At 40.2% G+C, this 22323-nt stretch overlaps 1 protein-coding gene across 3 annotated transcripts in view; it reads left to right on the forward strand.

The window, feature by feature from the left end:
- The window catches only part of Slx4ip (SLX4 interacting protein), a 166181-nt gene that overhangs the window by 116748 nt on the left and 27110 nt on the right, over window positions 1–22323 (forward strand). For all 3 annotated transcript variants that reach the window (XM_052183734.1, XM_052183732.1, XM_052183735.1), the window contains one exon: window positions 21954–22031. In XM_052183734.1, coding sequence (XP_052039694.1) covers window positions 21954–22031 — 78 coding nt within the window. The remainder of the gene's footprint in view (window positions 1–21953; window positions 22032–22323) is intronic.

The raw sequence follows: 22323 nt of genomic DNA on the forward strand, positions 1-22323 counted from the left end.
TGTAAGCTCTGTTCCCTGATGTCCCTGTGAGTGAAAAATGTGTACATGTGGCATTTTGGTTTGTATTTATTTTCCCAGCCGATTGGAAACAGAGCCCTTTCCTAATTAAAATAAATTTGGGAAGTGAAGCATGTTTCCCCCCTGAGCCCAGCCCTTCCTCTGCATCAAGCCTGCATCTTCAGGAAAGCCTGCAGCCCTGCTGGAGCACGCCACCTATGTGGTTCCCTTCAGCTGCTGCATCTCTTAATTTTAACAATTAAAAAAAAATACTACATGTCCATCAATGGCTAAATCTCAACAAACATAGGACCTTGACAGATGCAGTTTTTCTCATCATTCCTTGTATGAGTCAGCTTCTACGGTGGAGCTCTGAGTGCACACCCACAGGAGGAATGGAAGTGTCCTCCAGTCACAGATAGGGAGTGTAGGTAGGTTCTGACTCTCAGGCTTCAGAAGGGAAGAACTGAAAAAAGGAGGAACTAGTCAGTCGTGTGCTTTTCTGAAAAGCAAGCCCGCACAGCCTATGTTGAGTTACCTGTCCTGTTACATAGGGTTTTTGTTCACAGCCACTCAAGAATTGAAATGGATTTCCCTAGTCTGTCACAGAACTTGTTGGAAGCATGTGTTTTCTTTTTACACACGGTGCTCGAATAGCGTTGGTTATTATTTACATTTCTCCCCATAATGTGCTCAGTCAAAACATTTTCAAAGCTTTCATCCACATGAAAAAAAAAAAACTTAAAAAGGACAATAATGAAAACAAGTGCCTGCAAGCCCTCTCCTGAATATACTGTGGCATTAGCAGAGATTATTTTTCCAAGAATGGGCAATTTGTAAAACTTAAAGTTTGAGACATTTTACCAAAAGTGTGCCAAAGCAGCAGTGACAGCTCAAGATGCTTTGCTTTCTTAAATGTGGGGGGAGATGGTGCTCACCACTTACTGCAATATATGGAAGCAACAGAACTCAAGAGTAATGGCTCCACTTGCTAACGGCACCTGAGAGGGAGGGATTTGCAGAGTGCCATGCCTCATGCTTTGTTTGCTTCGTTTTATACAAAATCAAATAGGAAAGTGCTCCGAGAGAACTCTGTGAACAAGCCAGAATTGTGTTCAATGCATGAAGTGCTTGACTTTCTATTGATCAACCTGAGACAATGTGGGCTGTCAGGGTAGACTTTATTAGCGTGATCCCACTGGCTGGAGAGTGTTCTGCTGCCTTCCCTCCCACAGCCCTTTCTCCCTGAACTCACAGCCTGAGCTTTATGGAGACGTCTTGAAACAAAATTGATGTTGCTTTTGTTTAGTTTCAAGCTGCAGTTCCAATCCTGCTGTGGTGTTTGTAGCAATGCGAATCCCATATTATTTTTCTACAGCTTTTAATATGAATCTCATATTACTTTGCCTGGTCTCTTATGATGATGCAAGTTTGTGTTACTTTTTCTCAAACTCTTGTGAGGATTTGAGTCCCATGCTCTTGTGCCTGCTTAAGATCACTTTTACAAATGGGAGTTTTGCTGCTGAATTTCGATGTGTCTTGAAACTAGACAATTCACAGTGAGTACCAAATCCTCCATGAGTTGTAGAAGGATTTCTGTTATCAAATACTGGTTTGTAAGAATGTTTTCAGAGGAATTGTGCAGTTTGCTGAGAGGCCTGCTCATTATCAGCTCCATGCAGAACAATGATTTATCACTAGATTTTCTAAAGACAAACCACTTGTAGGAGTCAGAAGAACTGATTAACACTCCTGTCTGCTAAGATTGGAAGGAAAATAATGGGAGAGAAAGCTTCCAGCTCGTGAATTGGACAGAAATGGGACCAAAACCAAAAATCTTTCCTTTTAGGCATCTGCTTCATGATGGACTATTTAGGCATGCTAGGAATCAAACAGTGCTGTATACATGCTGGGCATGTACTCTACCACTGACCTGTGTGTTCAGCCAGCATTAATTAGAGTTGTCGCCATTACTAATGCTGACAACTAGCTGCAGGGTCTGTGGCTCTTCACTTTTATACAGCAGATGAGAACAACCCTCACCACTGAAAGCCATTATTGAACTCAGCAGGTCGGGAATACAGTACCCTGGCATGTTGGCTTTATGTTATCTAGTGGCCTAGTTGCCACATAGCTAATGTGTTTGTATGTATTGGAGAGAAGGATGGAAATAGAAGGGGAAAGTGAGATCCTTTCTAGACAGCATTGTCCTTGGCACACCCTAGCTAAAGCCTGGGAAGTCGATGAACCCTGGGTCTGACAGGTTATACAGAGCACTCTCCCTTCTCTGCCATAATGCCTCGCTCTTTTCACATCCAGGCAGCATATAATTTAATTTACTAGACAGGATATGAGGAACCCTTCCCACAACCTGTGTGCTTCTGGATAGCTTCGTGTCCGCTGCTCCGTAGCAGTAGCCTTCTCATGTCTAACAAATATCTGGATTCTTTACTAGCTTGTCTGTTCTTTATCACCTCTTCTCAATCCTTCTAGGGCCAGGACTTCCGAGGATTTAAAGTTCTTAGCCATTGAGTTTCACATGGCCAATATTAATACTCATAAGGATACTTGAAAGAGAAAAAAAGAATTAGAGCAAGAGCTCACTCAGTAAGGCCTGCAAGAGGGACCAAGTTTGAGTCACAGAATGCAGGTAAATAGAATTTGATCATGGGAGCATATGATCATAATCCCATGAAAGGTACAGACAGGTAGAGCCCTGGAGCTCACAGAGCAGCCAGACTAGGTTACTGTCTGAGAGACCCTGTCTCAAAACACAAGATAGATAGAGCCGGAGGAATGACACTGGGGGTTTCCTTTTGGCCTGCACACACACACACACACACACACACACATACACACTCACTCACATACTCACACACATTTATTCACACATGTGCAAGCACTCCTGCCTATACAAAGGAAAAGAGGGAGGGAGGGAGGGAGGGAGGGAGGGAGGGAGGGAAGGGAGGAAAAGGGTAGAAATGTAAGAGATGGGATGCTAGAAAGCCCCTTCGGATTTTGCAGGTGTAAAGGGTGAGGACAGAGCATTGGGAATGACATGGACGTTGGCTTTATTCCTGGGATGAGAGTTGCTAACCAACACAATTTTGAATCAACTATGATAGCTCCTAAACATGGCCTGGGGTGGTGTGCACTGCCCTCTCATAGCATAGATATTGAGCATGTCTGTAGATGAATTTACACAGATTTTAGAGTGAGGCGTCGACATGGGCAGTTGCTGGGCTGCTCCTCGGGAACCAGGTGAGGACACGCTGGCCAGCTTGGACCCCTCGGCTTTTCAGCTCACTTAGACGTGCTGTTCTGACACTGTGCTCTCATCACCAAGTGCCAGCGCTTCACTCAGTCTCCACTTTCTTAGGCTATCACAAGCTATATAACCTAGTAGAAACTTTGTCTCATCTATTTTGTGAACTACTTTAGAAAAGTTCTGTCTTTGTTGTTACTGAAAAATAACAACAAAAACAAAACTACTCCACAATGTCTCCAGTATAAAGGGGTGGATACCTGGGTTGGCCTGCAGCTCAACTGGTAGAGTACTTGTCTATCACAAACAAAGCCCTCGATTCAGTCCCCAGTGCTACACACACAAGGTGTGGCAGTGCCTGTCTGACATCCTTTCCCAGAGATGGAGACCAGAAGATGAGTGCATGGCTATCCTTGGCTGCAGAGGGAGTTCAGGGCCAGCCTACAATATATGAGACCTTGTCTTAAAGTGGTTGGGGAGGGGTGGGGGTTCAATACCTGGAAGAGATGTTAGTTTTAAGATTTAAGCAAAGATCAATCATATTGCTGTCCTAGGGTCATAGATAATCTATGTCCTAGTAAATATATGAATTATGTTTTCTGTGTTCAATGATTATGTTTATATATATGCAGATATCAGCCATGTAAGTTACTACTAAAGAAAATTAAAATTGTAAGCCTTGAAAGTAGATATCCAAAATATTATTTCCTTACAAATATTTGCAGGAATTTTGCTTAATTGCAACCAGAAGTCTGACCTGGAAGTCTAGTGTCTTGACCCTCTAGCTGCTTGGTTTCCTATTTGTGGTGTTTTGCTCTCCTCAACTGTGAGAAAATCTCTCTTACATAGTTTTAACCCTGTGTATTCTTAGAAACACTGAAGTAGAAAATACTCCCCTGGGGAAACCAACATTCTCATTATTTCAAGAGTGACTTGTAAAAGTCTCTCTTAAATAGAAAACATTTTTTGAAATAGTTAGCAAATCTTTTTTTATGGGATCTGTTTGGAAGTAAAACAACCCTGAGCTTTCATTTGAGGTAATGTGAATTGTGGAGAGGTTTTTGCATTCTGTGAATTTACCCTTTCATTAGTAAAATATATTTTAATCAAAGTAGAGTTTATTAGTTATCTTCTTATAAGAAAAATTTTCCATTTACCCCTCATTTTTAATTTATTAAATCTTTTTTTTTCTCTAACCTTTTAGAAAAGTGAAAAATAGGTCGCCCTGTCTTGGGTAGCTCCATAGTATATAGTATTATATATGTAATATTCTAGTGATCCAAGAGAATGGTTAAGCTGGTCACTGCACAAGGAAGCCTTCAACATCCATACTTCAAAGGTGTATGCCACATTAAATAATGGGCACATTGTTTCCATGTAGCCCTGTGAGTAATTGATCATATATCCCCATTGCAAATAGCTTCAGATTTTTTGTTTCTGTTTTGCTTGTGTGTTTGAGGCAGAGTTTTTTTGTGTGGTACTAGCAGTCCTGAAACTCCTTTGTAAACCAAGCTGGCCTTGAACTCAGAGATCTGCTTGCTACTGCCTCCAGAGTGCTGGGATTAAAGGCTTGTGCTACTGCACCTCAAATCTTTGGTATTTTCAGTCAGAGAAGTTCTTTTGTTCTGTTGTTTCTCCTGTGCTCTTTCTCTCTCTCCCCTCTTCTCTCTCTGCTCCTCTCCCCCCTCTCTTCCCTCCCCTCTCTCTCCCTCTTCTCCCTCTCTCTCTCTCTCCCCCTCTCTCTCTCTCTCCCTCTCTCTCTCTCCCTCTCCCTCTCTCTCTCTCTCTCACACACACACACACACACACACAAACACACAAACACACACACTCATATTGTGTGTGTGAGGGTATTTGTTCCTGTGCTCTTGCCGTGTTGTGTGTGTGGAGGTCACAGAACAAGTTTGCAGGGTTGATTCTCTCTTTCCACCATTACATGAGTTCTGGGAATTGAGCTCGTATCAGCTTTACTTATATTGTTGAACCTTTATCCATCTTGCTGGCCTAGAAGAAATCATTCTTAACTGTTTCAGAGAGTTAAGAAAAAGAAACACTAGCAGTTCCCATCTATTTAGCTGAAGAATATATTTTTCCCTATCCCCCTTTGTTATTGTAGTATCATATTTACAACATTTCATTACTGTGTTAAGGAGCCCTGGATACATTTGCAGTTTCATCCATTTCTGCTGATGCTTCTTCCACCCCTGTCTCTAAGCAACCACTAGTTTACTGTGCTGATCTGGGCATTTCATGAAATAGAATTGCACACCGTGTGGTTCTTTGTAACTGGCTTCTGTCACTAAGCACTGGACTTTCAAAATCCATTCATATTGTATATATGTAGCTGTTAACTTTATCTCGTAATGTGTGTGTTTATTTTGGTGCATTTGTGTGCATACATGCTTACACGTGACCAGAGAGCAACCTTCTGTTTTGAAAGTATCTTTCTACCTTAGTTTTGTTTTTCAAGAATGATAATAAGTTTTATTTATGATTTTAGGAGAATTCATCTGGAAAAAAAAATGTTGTCTCAGATCCCATGCTTGTAAATCCCAGCACTGAGGAGGGCAGAGACAGGCAGGTCATTACAGCTCATAGGCCAGTCAGTCTGGCTTACTGGAGACCAGCAAGAGATTCGGTCTCAAGGAAACAAGGTTAGGCCAGTGAAATGGGCCGGCAGGTAGAAACTCTTGTACAAGCCAGATGTTCTCAGTTGGTTCACCAGAATCCCTGGGGAAAGGGAAGAACTGGTATTTTGTTTGTTTGGGTGGTTTGGTCTGGTTGGATTGTTTTTTTTTTTTTTTTTTTCAAGTCAGTTCTAAACTTTAAGCTTAATGCTTCATCCCTGCACAAGGACTTCACTGAGCAAGCCCTCTTGACAGCCTCCCTCATTGCCTTTTTTTTTTTATATATTTTTATTTTCTATATTCTTTGTTTACATTCCAAATGATTTCCCCTTTCCCGGATCCCCCCTCCCCATATGTCCCATAAACCTTCTCTCCATCCCTTCTCCAGTCACCTCCCTCCTTTTTCTCTGTCCTTATATTCCCTTCCCATGCTAGATCAATCCTTTCCAGGGTTAGGACCCTCTCCATACTTCTTCATGGGAGTCATTTGTTATGCAATTTGTGCCTTGGGTATTCAGGGCTTCTGGGCTAATTAATATCCACTTATCAGAGATTTCATTCCATGTGTATTCATTTGTGATTGCGTTACCTTGCTTAGGATGATGTTTTCCAGATCAAACCTAAAAATTTGATTTGCCTAAAAATTTTGGGAATTCATTGTTTCTAATTGCTGAGTAGTATTCCATTGTGTAAATATACCGTGCCACGGGAGCAAGCTGGGCGCTCTCCCAGACTGCCTCTGGGTGCACCAGATCTCCTGCACTTCCTGGAGACCGAGTGCTGTGGCCCAAGCTGTTTAAATCCCAAAGCAGACACCTGGAGGCTCCTGCAGGGGCCCGCTGGATTCACCAGAGCACACTGACTTCACCCCGCTGTCCACCCAGAAGCCCCTCTTGCCTCTTGCAGGACCTGGAGATGTGGTGTTGCCACCCAGGCTGATCTGGATCCGGAAGCAGAGAGGCCTCATTGCCTTTTAATTGGCAGATACTGTTCCATCCAGTGATTATACATTTTACTTATACATTAATTGATAGAAAATTTGAGTTTCTGTTTTAAAATTTCATGTTTTGCGCAAACACACACATTCCACCTCACTCTCTGGTGGGCTCAGGTCCGATGATGGAGCAATGCTACCTAATGCTCCTAATGCTCCGCTGCTCAGCCTGACCTATTACACATATGTGTTATTAAGTATATATGTGAAGGCTTCTGAGTGGCTATGTTTTAATTTCTCGTGGGTCTATACCTAGGAATGAGATTTGCAGTGTAGTTTTCATCTCTGTGGTTAATATATTAAGGAACGTGCAGACTGTTCCAGGCAGCTGCCTTGTTCTCTGTTTGTTCCTGTAGTGCACAAGGATTTACAGCATCTTCCTATGTTCCCAGTAGTACTTGTTACTGCCACGTTGATTGTACCTATCCTAGCATGTATGACATGGTGTCTCATAGGACTTTATATTTCCATTTCCTGATGGCTAGTGATACTTACCCTTATTTGAGAATCGATTGACCCTTTAATATTTTGTTTAGGAAAAATGCCTGTTCATATCCATTTCCATTTTAAGTGCTCTTATCACATAGATGGATTTTTTTTCTTCCCTCAAGGTTTTGAACTATAATCGCATTAATTATCTTTTATTTATCTGGCCATGGACTTCATATCTAAGAAACAATGTGTCGTGTAATCCTAGATCACAAAGGTTTTTGTTTTATTTTTTCTAGACATTTAGCTCCTATAAGTATGTATGTGGTATGAAGTGGAAGATCTTACATCCTCCTTCTGCAGGTGGATATGCAGTTAACTTAGTACCAATTGTTACTAGAAGGTGATTCTAACTTCATTTCATTCTCAGCTGCTTAATTGAAGAGCACATGACAGTAAGTGTGAGTGCTTGCTTCAGTTTCTGGGCAGCTGCCGTGCCAGTGTTGCACTGATTCAGTCACCATTGCTTTGTGGAATAACCCTGAAACCAGCATCCCATTCATTTAAAGAGATCACACACACACACACACACACACACACACACACACACAGAGAGAGAGAGAGAGAGAGAGAGAGACAGAGAGACAGAGAGACAGAGAGACAGAGAGACAGAGAGAGACAGAGAGAGACAGAGAGAGACAGAGAGAGACAGAGAGACAGAGATAGAGACAGAGGACCTTAAGACAGAGAGTGAACCAAGTACCTTAACCCTACTGAGCCATCTCACAGACCATTTCCATTCTTTTAAGTCTTGTTTTTGTCTTCCTTGTAGAGTCAAATTGCCATTGTTTAGGTCAAAATCTGTTGTGGGGTAGGAAAGGTAACTCAGTGGGAAAGAGCTCCTGCTTGCTTAAAGTGAGGACCTGAGTTTGGATCCTAGTATCCAGCCAAGCCTCTTTGAGGCACAGCCAGGAGGAGCACTGGGGCTTGCCTGCTGCCAGCCCAGCTGCAGGTGCAGTGGGAGCTTTGTCAGAGGAGTAAGATGGAGCATGATGCAGTCGGACACCTGGTGCCCTTCTCTGGCCTCCGCTTTCACTTGTATCCACATTTGTGCTTGCTACATGTGCATATTCATGCACCAATATAAAAACATTAAAAAGAAATGAGTAACCAAGAGGTACTTAGGGGCATTAAGGACATATTTGTACATAATTTGTGATTCAAAATAAGATTTACCCAACACACACCCATGGACTAATAAAAGTCTGCAGTCAATGAGATGGCTCATAAGATAACGGGACTTACTGCTAAGTCTTCCAACCTGTGTTCAAGTTCTGTACCCTACACTATGGAAGTATAAAACTGACTTCACAGGAACTCCTGGGAGCCATTTACCAATGTTATATCTCATATGCACATATGCACTCGGAGATGGAGATGGATGGAGGGAGGAAGAAAGAGAGAGGGAGAGGGGGAAGGAAGAGGAGGTGTCTATTTTAACCTGGTCATTGCAAATGCAATTTTAAATTGTTGTAAACAACTAATGTTTTAATTTTTTTAAACTGCTGTTGGTCTTACTGACGTTCTTTTCCTATGGTTGTAGATGAAAATTTCTATAAGTGCGTTCATCCCAATTATTCTACTTTTGCCCAATCGGTTCAGAGAAAGATCCTTGCTAGTATCAGTGTCTTCCTGTGTGAAAGTGTGCATCAGTTACCCATATGTGTCAGGGGGACTCATGATTCTCCTGGTTGCCAATACTGGCAGTTGAAGCTGAATGAGTTCTGGAAGACCAAGCTGAGTGACGTCTCATTTTTATCCCATAGTATCCTCTTCATTGTAGGCTTATGGAAGGGAGCTTCCTAATCTTCTCTCAGAGCGTTTGTTTATGTTTTCTTTGGGTTATTGTTATCTACTTGGAAAAACAATTCACAACACAGTAAAGGATACCTATGCATTCCTTGTTAACTACTCTTTTCAGTCCCAGTAAATTACCAATAGAAGCAGTTTCAATCATGATTTATGCTCTGATACTGGAGAAAAGGCTGTGTGAACACAAGGTACACTCAGAAGAAATGCATCATCTTTAGAGTTCTTGAATATTTTCACCACATGATATTTATTTAAAGCCTTCTTCAAAAGAGTCTTTCATTTGTTAAACTTATCAAAAATTTCAGTTATGTACAAAAATGGAATCATATAATGGACCCATTTACCTACTGTTTACATACTTTTTTCACATATAGCCAATGCCATTTCATAACATAACATAAATTTCCCTCCCCTTATTGACATTGTTTTAATATTAAACTTGGAATCAGTTTATATACATAAACGACTCAACAAAAATAGCTCTGAAAACAAACAAATGATCAGAATTCTAATTTTAAAAAAAAAAAATAGTTGAGTTGGGTATGGTGCTGCATGCCTCTAATTCAGCTCCTGGAAGATGGAGGCAGGAGGATGCAACTTTAGCTGCACGCAGAGCTTAATGCCAACCTACTCTTTGTGAAAACCTTCTGCAAATGAAACAGCCCAGCAGCAGTTTTCATTTACCCATCTACATTTATTATTTCATTTTTCATTATCTTATCTGCCTTCAGATTTTCTGAGTGTCTCAGTTTCTTTTGAGTTGGATTATTCAAATCAAGGTGCAAATAAGGTTGAGCCATTTTATCCTTAGAGTTGAATACCTCTCTTTGCTATAATATAAAAGAACATCGCTAATATGTACTTTTCTTAAGTTTTTTTTTTTTTTTTTTTTTTTGATTCCTTTCTTTTTGAAGAAAGTAAGTCAAGTGCCCTGGAATTTCTCAGGTTTGGGTTTGGTTGACTGTGTCTTTGTGGTATAGTTTCTTTACAGTCTGAGTCTGAGTGAGATCTGGAATGAATATTAGAAAGGAACATAAGGCATTGTGTGCCTTTAGTATTAACTTCAAGTCTCATTGTGACACATTTTATATGAACTCTTAACAACTTGTAGAAGATAAAACTGAAAACTAGGTGGTCTTTCTTTCTTTTTTAAGGAAGGGAAAACAAAGAAGACATGAGACCCATTCTTAGAAATCCTTAAGAGGTGTGGTGGTACTGATCTCATATGTATCAATGACTCCTGAATTGCCCAGGTCTTTTGGGACTTGGTGCCTAAGAACTTTCCTTTCTCCTAGTGCTTCTTTGCTTTTGCTTTAAAAGCCCTGCCAAAGACCTGCTTGAATGTTGTGACGTGCCACCATTGCTCAAACAAGATTCTCACTAATTAATTGTGATATCCTGTCAATCAACAAGATAATATTTAGAACTCAGTGACATCCAAACTGACTCTGCATCATAGCTCTTTGAAAATAATATAACTGCCTATCTCTGTGTATATGAGACATGACTGTATATCTCATGCTATGTGTGCCTCATCAACTGTGGAAATTCAAATTCCACAGGAGATGTAGGTAGGCAGCATGAATACATGATTGGGAACTGAAGACTCTACAATGTAAATACTTATCTGAATTTCATATTTATTTGCTTATTTATTTATTTATTTATTTATTTATCTTTTTAGTTTATTAACTGATAAGAAAGTAGAAAAGGTGATTGGGAAATATTTAATCCCACCATCTATGCTTTGAGTACTAAATGCATCAGGACCAGGAAAAGGACCCCATATTTCTTAAGATGGAATTGAAAATCTAAATGACAGTGACAGAATTAGGAAACATATTTCTAATAGCCAGGTGCTGAATAGCAATGTAGGAGAGAGGCCAGACTATCTAAACATCAGGAGAAGGTCAAAGAGTGAGTAGACCAGAACGAGGAGATGAATATAGAACTGTGACATGAGAGGACCACACGGTACCCTGCCTCTGTACGGTGAGTCCCCTGAAGCTCTGTGCTCTGCTTCTCATCTCCACTGAATTCCTGACATAGATGTTTGCGTTTCTGGAGCCACTCTGGAATTCTCCTCTCCCCTGAAGCTACTTCAGAAATACCACCAAATACCTCCTGATCGCCAGCTCATCATTTTGTTTTCTTTAATCTCCTTTCTGGGACTTTTGCCCTGCTTGTTCTTGTCTCACTACTACTTATAGTCTCCTTTTTACTGTCCTTGATGGTGTGTGTGTGTGTGTGTGTGTGTGTGTGTGTGTGTGTCTCATCCGTTATGTCATGACAACATGCACCCGGGAAAATGCTAGGCTGTGGATCTTCCTTACCTTTTTTTTGGACAGGTTGTCCTCAGTATATTCTCATATGACTTTTCCCCTGAAATCCATTTTGTTTTGCCTTCCAAATAGAGTCACATAGAGATACTCACTGGTTCTTCTCTAAAGTTCTGGACATTGTCTTAGCAAGTCTCCATAAACCCCATGTTTCTAGCAATCTACCATTATCTATGATGAATTCACAGAGGTGAAACTCACATTGCCACCCAGAGCTCTGCACGTATTGAGCCAATCACCAGATGTCTCTGACTCTTGGCTATGTTCCCATTTGTCATTTTCCTAGACTACTGAGGAAATTCACTTTATCCTCATTGGCTTTGTGAAAATCTTGAGACAATAGTCAATTGAAGAAAATTACTCCATTAGGTGGGCATCTTCTTTGAGTATAATTTAATGGAAAGTCTCCAGTTACCTAACAGATTGGGTACTTGGATTCCTGAAATTGGCATAAAATGCAATTAAAAATCAATCAGTTAAAATTAGTAAATCTAAGGTAAATTTGTTGCTTGCTTGTTTGTTTGTTTACAAAAACAACCTGTGCAAGGGTATCTTCGGTGAAACATTGAAAGTTTTTGTTGATGTGGGGAGGAGGCGTGTGGATCTGGGCATGGTGATACTTATGCTTGTGATCCTAGTGTTTGGGATCCTGAGGCAAGAGAATTCCAAATTCAAGGCCAGCATGAACTGTATAAAACTTCATCTCAGGCAAACACTAAGTATTTATTTGGTAATTGAGAATGTCAGATACAAAGCTGCCAGCAACAATATTCAGAGGTCTACAAGAATTTCCAAACCAAAGAGAAAGATAAGAGGATGCAAAACCACAGGTTAAAACAAAAGACCCATAAAGCTTGCCAGGAAATATCAAAGATGTATAATAAAACTAGTTCTCATCTTGAGGCTGGAGAGAGAGCTTGGCACCCACATGGAAGCTCACAACCAGTGCACATGAAAAAAATTAAATAAATTAAAAAACAACTAGTTTTCAGTTTTGTGGAAGGAAACTAAAGTTCTTTAAAACAATCAGCAGTTTTAATATGTTAAATTTGTAATAAATTTTATCAGAAAAGTCTTAGTTTTCTTGAAATTGATCTTTGTATGGTTCGAGGTCTTCTATATCAAGTGTCCAAAGGATTTTTTCATAATTTGACAAGCTAAATGAAAGAGCAAAAGGCCACGAATAGCAAGTATTATTGATAAAGAAGAAGAATTTGCTCTACCACATTAAGACTTACTATAAATAAAGGTCAGGTAATTGTAAAGTAATGCAGAAAAGGGACATATATGACAGACTGACATTAGGGATGATTGCGGGCCTTCTGTCTAATAGTTAACTACTTCTCCGTGACATTGACTTTGTATGAAGTACATTGGAATAACCCTGATCTGGGATGTGCTGGCACATGCCTGTATTCTCAGCACTTAGGAGGCTGAGGCAAGATTAGAGAAAGATGAGCCAGCCTGGCCTAAGACCTTATCTCAAAACAAATATACATTAGTCATTGCCTGTTGTCTACTATCTAAAGAGCATTGTTAGGCAGGTATAGTTGAAACATCCACATTGAGAGGTGGCAGCAAAAGCCCTGGAGTTCAATACTAGACTGGATACTCTCTTAAGGAAACCACACATGGGGGCTGTGAGTGGCTCAGCAGATAATGGTACTTGCAACCAAGTTAAAAACTTGAGTTTGATACCTAGTACCCACACAGTGGAAGGAAAGGAAAACTAGTATTGCCTGATCTCCACATACATACCATGGCATGTGTCCTACCCCTTTTAGTTGAATAAACAAATAAATGTAATATAAAATAAACACATCACAAACAGGAATGGGAAGGGGACAGAGAAATAACGTTGGGAAATTTATTTACTTGTGTGTTTGTTTCTCAGGCAGTGCTTTTCTCCATAGCTCAGACTGGCTTTGAATTCACTAGATGACATTCCACGGCACATCGTCCTGTCTCTTGTTCCTAAAGACTGAGGTTACAGGTATATGCTACCTGGAAAAAGGAAAACATTAAGTTTTCCTTTTAGTACAGTTGAAAAAAAATGTTCCATGGTTTTCTTTTTTTTTTAATATATATATTTTTATTTTCTATATTCTTTGTTTACAATCCAAAAGCTATCCCCTTTCCCAGTCCCCCCCTTATATGTCCCATAAGTCCTCTCCATCCATTCTCCTGTCTTTCCCCCTCCCTTTTCTCTGTTCTGGTACTCCCCTACAATGCTGGATCAAGCCTTTCCAGGATTAGGGCCCTCTTCTTCCTTCTTCATGAGAATCATTTGATATGCTAATTGTATCTTCAGTATTCAGAGCTTCAGGGCTAATTAATATCCACTCATCAATGATTGCATTCCATGTGTATTCTTTTGTGATTGCGTTACCTCGCTTAGGATGATATTTTCCAGGTCCATCCATTTGCCTAAAAAAATTCATGAATTCATTGTTTTAAATTGCTGAATAGTACTCCATTCTTTGGAGCAGGTTCTTTCTTTAAAAAGCAAAGCAAAACAAAACAAGTGACAGGATCCTCCCAGCATTGCCCTGTATGCTTTGCCCTGGTGGATCCGCTCCTACCCCTCCTCCCTTCCTGGAAAGACTGTTGCACTTTACATCTTCTGGTCACGTGAGTTCTGTTAGCCAGTCTTCTGGAACCTTTCCCCTTCATGGTCCTCTTTCTATACTCATAGTCACCCCCACATAAACACAAAAATGTAAAAAGTAGAAGCTAGGATGCATGTATCTTTAATATCAGGACTTTAGAAAGATTCAAAAAGACAAATCACACATAGATATGCATGCCCTGCACCTGAATTAATTTAGGTTAGGATAAATGACTAAATCAAAGCTGACTACTGCCTATCTGAGCATTTGGAATTGGCCAGCTTTCCTTAGGCACTGCCAAAGCCCCTGATGAGTTGGTTTCCCTAGTGTGTGAATTGATAGAGGTAGCAAACCGACAGCAGCAGGCTGTGCTGTGTATCATAAAATTTTATTTGGACTATGTACTTTAAGTTTAAGTTTCTTTCCATCTTAAAATATAGTTTTTATATAATAGTTCTTTCTTTTTTTTCGATATATTTTTTATTTACATTTCAAATGATTTCCCCTTTTCTAGCCCCCCACTCCCCGAAAGTCCTGTAAGCCCCCTTCTCTCCCCCTGTCCTCCCACCCACCCCTTCCCACTTCCCCACATAAACACAAAAATGTAAAAAGTAGAAGCTAGGATGCATGTATCTTTAATATCAGGACTTTAGAAAGATTCAAAAAGACAAATCACACATAGATATGCATGCCCTGCACCTGAATTAATTTAGGTTAATGTTCTGGTTTTGCCGAATACTGCTTCACTGAGTCTTTCCAGAACAAGGGGCCACTCCTCCATACTTCTTGTACCTCATTTGATGTGTGGATTATGTTTTGGGTATTCCAGTTTTCTAGGTTAATATCCACTTATTAGTGAGTGCATACCATGATTCACCTTTTGAGTCTGGGTTACCTCACTTAGTATGATGTTCTCTAGCTCCATCCATTTGCCTAAGAATTTCATGAATTCATTGTTTCTAATGGCTGAATAGTACTCCATTGTGTAGATATACCACATTTTTTGCATCCACTCTTCTGTTGAGGGATACCTGGGTTCTTTTCTTTCTAATACTCAAGTCCTAGCTTTCTAATGGCAGCTGGTGGCTGGAATGGCCTGTGTCAGCTTTAAGCAAGAGGGTGGTTCTCTCTGGCTTTCAACCATTTTTCTATTGCCTGTTTTGCCATGTAGGCATGCAGTTCCTTACCTGGATTCAGTTGATAAGGAAGGATGGTGTTGTATGTAGACAGATAAAACATGCTCTTATCTAATGTTTCAGGTTGGTTTTGTTTGCTGGTTTATTTTATGTATCCTGATAGACAGTGGGGAAGTGGACAAGATTCCTGTTGGGGCGCTATACTCAAATAGTCCTTTTGGAATAGACCAGTGGTTGATGAGCCTTTTTCTTTATGTGTGGTGCTAAAATATCAAGAGTTCTTTTGAATAGGCTTTCTGCAAGACAGGGCAACTCTGCAGGACATGCTGTTTAACTATAGAAAATGAGAACACTGTTCCTGAGAAGTATCCTCAGACAGCTAGCAGGTTAAGCAACCAGCCACGTCATTCAAAAGGTTTATCAAAATCTCTCTTTTCTTAATAGCAGAGATTTTTTTTCTAGAGAGTGGGAATTTTGTAGAGGATATTAAGTTTTTGAGTCTGCAGTATTAAGTCACACACTCCATTGGTCATGGCCTGACAGGTAGGGCTGTGAAAATCAGCGCTTTAGATGCCATTTCTGCAGTTCTTGCATGTCCTCTTGGCATAGTTTCATATTTTAATTTTGTCATTTCACATATCTACATTGCATTTTTACAAAAAAAAAATTAGAAAATCTATATAGAGAAAAGGTCTGAAGATTAGTTTGTCTTACAGTTGGACTACCCTGAAAGGCTTTCTATTCTAAGTCGGTGATGGGCCAACAAGGTCAGGAAGGTTGCAAGCAGCAAATGTGATTTTTAGTCTTGCCTCACTAGTTTTGTTCAGCATAAGGATTTTTTTAAAAAATGAAACTACTCTGCTTGCACCATTTATTTTGGCATCAGATAGACATAACTTTATTTTGATACAGATACAGATTTTAGAGCTATCATAATTTAAAGATCTGAAATAGTATCTCAAGGGAATCTTGTCAGAGTGTCTAAATATCTTGGGTAATAAGTAAATTTCCAGCCTAGGACCAAATATTCTTCTTCTCAACCAAAATTGTTTCCCAACTGCCATCTTAGTCTAGGATCCTGTGTATATATTCTTAAGATTAAGACAGAACTCTTGAGTCTCAATTCCCAGGAAACCCCTGTCTTCAGCCCTGCCCATCACCTGCAATAGTGAAGGTAACATGTAAACCCTTGGCATACTTCATACGACTTCATGAAGACTCTCCCAGTGGTGTTCCTGAGAGTTTCTTGCTGTGTTTTAATGGACAGTGTCCAACTTAGAATTTCTTTACCTTTTCTGTCTTAGATCTTCTCATAGGAACATAAGAAACTTTCTGAATGCACATGGTTTAGTAAATGATAAGTTGTATACTTTCTTCTCTGAATGAAATAGCTGTAAAACTTCTGTCTATCTTCTGTGTGTTTCTGATCACATAGTACAGACGACATTGCCAGTGCTTGCTAGACATTAGTATTTTTCTTCTTGTTCTCTTAGATGCAACCTAGTTGCATCAAATGGATGTGGGCACTTCTCCTGCCTTAACACTGGGAACCATCCCCCTGTATGTGCTGACATACAGTCAACTCCATAACAGCACACAGTAGTATTTCTCAGTTCAAATGAGACTAAACTCCTACTCCTTCCGGGAGCTTACTTTTGCCAAAATGTTAGGTATCTACAATTGTACCATGTATTTCTGTGACATCATTGGTAGAAGTAAATAAATCAATTGCCTTCCAGTCTTTGAACTGTAAGTATAAGTTTGGCTTGTACCCACAGATTCCTATGACAGGTAAAGAAGTCAGAAGTTTTAAATTTCTAGCATTCTAAAAGACGATGCAAATTGGAGGAAAAAAACAGCAGAGGCAACAGAGAACATACCTGTCCAAAATGAATTGCTTGGATCTCAGTTTGGAGGAAACTCAGTGGTCCATACTTAGGGATGTTGGAGAATATTGAATTTAAAGTAGCTGTGTGAGTGATAATGTCATGCTCAAGTGTGGTGTTGCAAGGTTTGTGTATCTGAAATTTGTGGGACTAGAGATGTTTCAGGCTTCCAGAATTTGGGGGCTTTTATAATAGACTTTATTGTTTGAGTATGCCTCATTTAAAAGTCAGAATTTTGCGATACTCCAAAGGATAAAACTTTCTGATCATGATGACAATGGTCAAAGGTTTTCAGATTTTGAGGCAGTTTAACTCTTCAGGCTCAGGATGCTTACTCTATAGTATTTTGTTAATAAAACAGATACAGACTCTATTGTTTGGAGTTCATCCTCACGTGTTAGGAAAGTAAGTCTTCAATGATGTCTAACATCTTGACATATTTTAAAAGATATATTTATGAATTATGGTAAAAGATGAATCATTACTGAGTCTAGATGGTGGAGTTTGGGGGACTTCATGGCACTCGGTTTGCTTCTCTGGACCTTTGAAGTTTTTACGGTTACCTGATCAACCGAAGATGCCTGTTCAGTGGCAGACATTTAACGGATATGAGCAAGAGCGTGCCTGTGCTTTGGGAGGGGGCTTTGCTGGAAGAGAGCCATGCAGTGGGTGAGTGTGGCCCGCAGGAAGCCTATGAAGGGGTGTGTGCTTGCCATGCTACCCCACCCCACCCCACCCCACCCCCGCAGGGCACGTGGAGCTCTTTCTCCCAGCTTCCCCCTTCCATGGATTCTGTTTGATGGTAGAACTGCACTACCAACTTGCCTTGCCAGCTGCCGGGATTCTCAAGTCACTTTGGCTGTGAGTCCACTAGAAAACTAATGAGGCTGAGTAGTTTTACAACATCTCAAGAAGCTATTTTCTCTCAGTGACTTGACACTATAAATGATAATAGCCAATGTAAATAACCATTCCTTTAAACTGAGTGTCTTAGTCACTATTCTATTGCTATGAAGCCCATGCCAGGCCCAGGCTCAGTCTCACTTACTCAGCCCCTCCCCCACTGTCTCTGCCTACCTGTCAGGATGTAGCTATCAACTGCTTCTCTAGCACCACGCCTTCCTGAGTGCTGCCATGCTTCCCACCATGATGGTAATGACCTAAACCTATGAAACTAAGCAATCCCCCAATCAAATGCTTTCTCTTATAAGAGTTGCCTTGAGGGGGGCTTTTGGGAGGGGGAAATTGGGAAAGGTTTTACCATTGGCAATGTAAATGAAGAAGATACTCAATTAAAAAAAAAGAGTTGCCTTGATCATAAAGACTCTTCATAGTCACTAGGACAGAAGTTGGTACCAAGGAGGGGCATATTGCTGGGACAGGTGTGACTATGCTATTGGTTGGAAGAATATGAAAGACTTTGGGACGTTGGACTAGAAAAGTAGACGAGACGCTGCTGAAGGCAACTTCAACTATGGTGGCCCAGCTCAAGAAGTTCCATAGGACCAGTATATTATTAACAAGTGGCCTAAAGACCAACCATTCCTGTCAACTCTCTCTCCAGTGCCGAATCTCCATATTTCTATCAAAGATAGAGAGGAACAGTGTAAGGCAAAGTATTCATATTTTTTGTTAACCACTTGTAGAGCCCAGTAGAAAGTTTGCAGTAACTGGTCTCCATTTGAACCTTCAGTGGAGAGTTGGAGGCTATTTGTAGGTGGATAGAGAGGAGAATATCAGAGAAGAACATTAAACCGATATGATTTATTTATGAAGCATGGAATATAAGAAGTGAAAGAGACAGACTGAAGTTCTTAGGGACTGCTTAAAGGCGAGAAAAAAGATGAACTTTTTAGTATCTGGCAACCATGTAGTAGTAGTTACCTGAGAAATATAAATTATGTCTGGGAATGGATATAACTGGGGATTTGTGATGGAGAGAGACTTCTATTGCAAAGGTATCTCCCTCCCAAACACCCCTGGTTCTTCAAAAATCTGAAGATAGTGTTCCTTAGTAGAAGAGGGTCAAAATAGCTAGTGAGAAAACAGACTACTCCAGTGTGATTTCCCAGTGCCTAGTGATTTTAGACCATAATTGTCAGATGGTTTTCAAATAAAGCACATTTTCTACTTGTATATCTTATCCTCAGTCTCCTGACAGGGCTCTTTTAATCTGTTTTACTCTTTTGCAGGTTCATTCATGTATACAGTGAATTTCAGTCATTTCAACCCTATAACCCCCCTTTGACCTTCTGTCTTCCCCAACTCCCTCTCCAGCTGAAATCCTTTCAAGTTCCCATCCTTCTTTAAGGTCTTCTCTCCATGTATTACTCACTGAGCTTGTTAGGATTGCTTGCATATGCATAGGTAGAGGATTATTTACTGGAGCATGGGCCAGTCAGCAGTGGCTACCCCACAGAAAACAGTGACTGCTGTTCCCCCACCATTAATTGCTTGTTATATTTCAAGAAGGGATGGGGCCTCTTGTGCCCATTGCATTTTATAATAAAATGTTGATGGGTTTAATGTTGCACAGGTAGCCACAGCTCTTGGGAGTGTTCCTGGGTATAATGGCCATGTCATGTTCAGAAGATGTCTTTCAAAACATGCAGCCTTTCCATCCCTTCCAGTCTTTCCTTTCCCTCTTCCATAATTCCCTAAACTTTGGAAGGGGTAGCATCAGTGACCCATTTAAGGCCAAGCATGCTAGTATAACCTGTTCTTGGAAGTTCTATTAGTTATGAGTCCCTGTATTAATCATGGCCTGCTGAAAGGAGAAACTTCTTTGACAAAAGCAGAGAACCTTACTTGGTTTTCTGCATTTAGACCTTAAGTGTACTAAGCTGTCAGGTGGTACTACATGGAGGGGAAGAAAGGGACCCCCCCCCCCCCGGATTCTTTGCCATGTTACTGTTATCTGCAGAATGGTGGAGCCTTGGCTTAACCCTGAGTAAGTACAAAGCCTCAGTGGCCAGCTGAACTTTGAGGTCTTCATCTCTCCCTGTTATCTATGGAAAGGAATATATCTCCCAAAGCATTTCCCATCAGTATGTTTCAGTTGGTAGTAATTTTCTCTGTTCATATATCAAGATCAGTTTGCCTTTAGAGCTGACACAAGTACCATTTGTATTTAAATTTCTCTTTAAACAATAAAGTTTCATAAAACCAATGGAATTAGATTAAACAGGTACAAACCTTTTTTTTTTTTTTTTTTTTACAAGTTAAACCTACCATTTCACTTGAAGGGCCATTAGACTCTATTTCCTAAGACTACTGCTACTAATATTGGCCACTTGCAGAGTGATTCTTGTGCATAGTTCTGTTTCAGGGACATAGGTACACAGGGCCAGGTTCTGTCCGAGTGATTTCACTAAAAAACTGCTTGGAATATGCTTTGTATTCTTTTTCTATAGGAGGAGGCATTGTATTGAATTTTTGTTGCATAGGTCAGTTTACAGTTTACTGGTTAGGACATTTTGGTGGAGAGTTTCTTCATCAAGTAGGTGCTATCTCCCAGATGACAGACTCAGTGGGCTCAGAGCAGTGGCTTCCATGATCAGCTTTCCCTTAGCTACTTCCTAATCATTACTTTCTGTTGCTGACATTTTGTCAGGAGGAATTTCGACTTACAGACCAGCACAGGCTATTGTGCATTCTCTTGCTTCTTTGGTCCTTTGTAAGACTCATAAATAATTATGTGAAAATTCACTTCTAAACTTTGATGTCTTCTTGAGTTCTAAATCGCCACAAATTCCTCTCCTGTAGCTGTTTCTCCACTAACAGTATGGCAAATGAACAGATGTAGCAGCTTCCATTTTCTTGGCGACCTAAAGAACAGAATGCTTGTTTACAGCACTCAGAAGTGACAAGTTTGTATGTAATTTTAAAAACTTAGCAGAAGCAAGCAATGTGACTGAAATACAATCTGGTTTTTACTGTGTCTGTAAAAATGTATTTGATCATCTTAAATCTGAAGAATATCCTTCGGTATATGTCACTGTATGGCTGAAGGAACTGTGCTGTCAAAGCCATTGCATGTCCAGACAGGGCCTCATGTCTGTGTTCTCCTATGTCCTGAGCCTGTTTACGGGGCGGTAGGAAGGCTTGTAAATGTAAAAGAGGAACTTTTCCTTGTTGTGTTTTAACTATGCATGTGATTTCAGAGCAATTTTCATCATGGAGTTAAAAAGAGCAAGGACTTGATTTTCCTGTGGGTGTTCTGATGGTTCTCAGTCGCTCCGTCTTGAAGATTTAGCACCTTTCCGAGTTGTCTCAGTTCAGGAAAGTTCTCACCCCATCTCTCTGTGGGAACTAGAAACACAGTCACTTGACCTTCTCAGGAAAAGTCACCAACCCAGTGTTTTATAACCCTGGGTTATAAAGTTCGGTTTGCAACCATTGTTAAGAATGCTATTATAGAAATACACATATTTATGTAAGTTCAACTTTAGGTATTGAATACTCTTTCAAAATGGCTGTGTCTATTTGTACTTCTCTCAACAGGTCTATGCATCAGTTTAGACTTAATATGTCACTCGTGTGAAATCACTAATTTTCAGACATGCTAGACCTCATTTGTTCTATTTTACAGATGAAGTGACTGAGAGACTTCACAGGTTTAGGCCTTTTAGAAGAGCCGCTTATGTTATCATTAACATTCTCTCTCCACACATATGAAGTCTCTGTTCATTTATTCTTTTACTTGTTAATTATTGAGTACATGCTGTATGACAGGCATTGCGCAGGGTCCTGCTGTTCAGTCGAATTTATAATCTAATGACATCACTTTCATTGTACAGGATATGGCTTTCAGATCACAGCTTATTTCCTCAAGAGAGGGATACGCCTTCGCTGTATCCAGAGCTCCCGGAATGCTGGTAAGGTATCTGATTTTGTAGATCAGGCATTTTCACAATCAAGTTATCCAAAAGAGGACAAAAGAAAATTAGAGAACAAATATTCCTATTTGCTTCTGTAACTGCACCATTTAGTATTTCAAAAAGTATATGATCCCTTTTGCTATATCATTGTGCTCATTGCCCATGAAAACAGAAAGCTGGACCACAGTGCAGTTTTGTGGTGTATCACAGCATTTTCATGACATTTCAGAGTGACTCAGTGAACAGGTGAGCTTGAGTCATTTTGTCAGGATGAGTGTACCCCAGAGCC

Source organism: Apodemus sylvaticus, chromosome 5, assembly GCF_947179515.1.
Source record: "Apodemus sylvaticus chromosome 5, mApoSyl1.1, whole genome shotgun sequence".
Lineage (NCBI taxonomy): Eukaryota > Metazoa > Chordata > Mammalia > Rodentia > Muridae > Apodemus > Apodemus sylvaticus.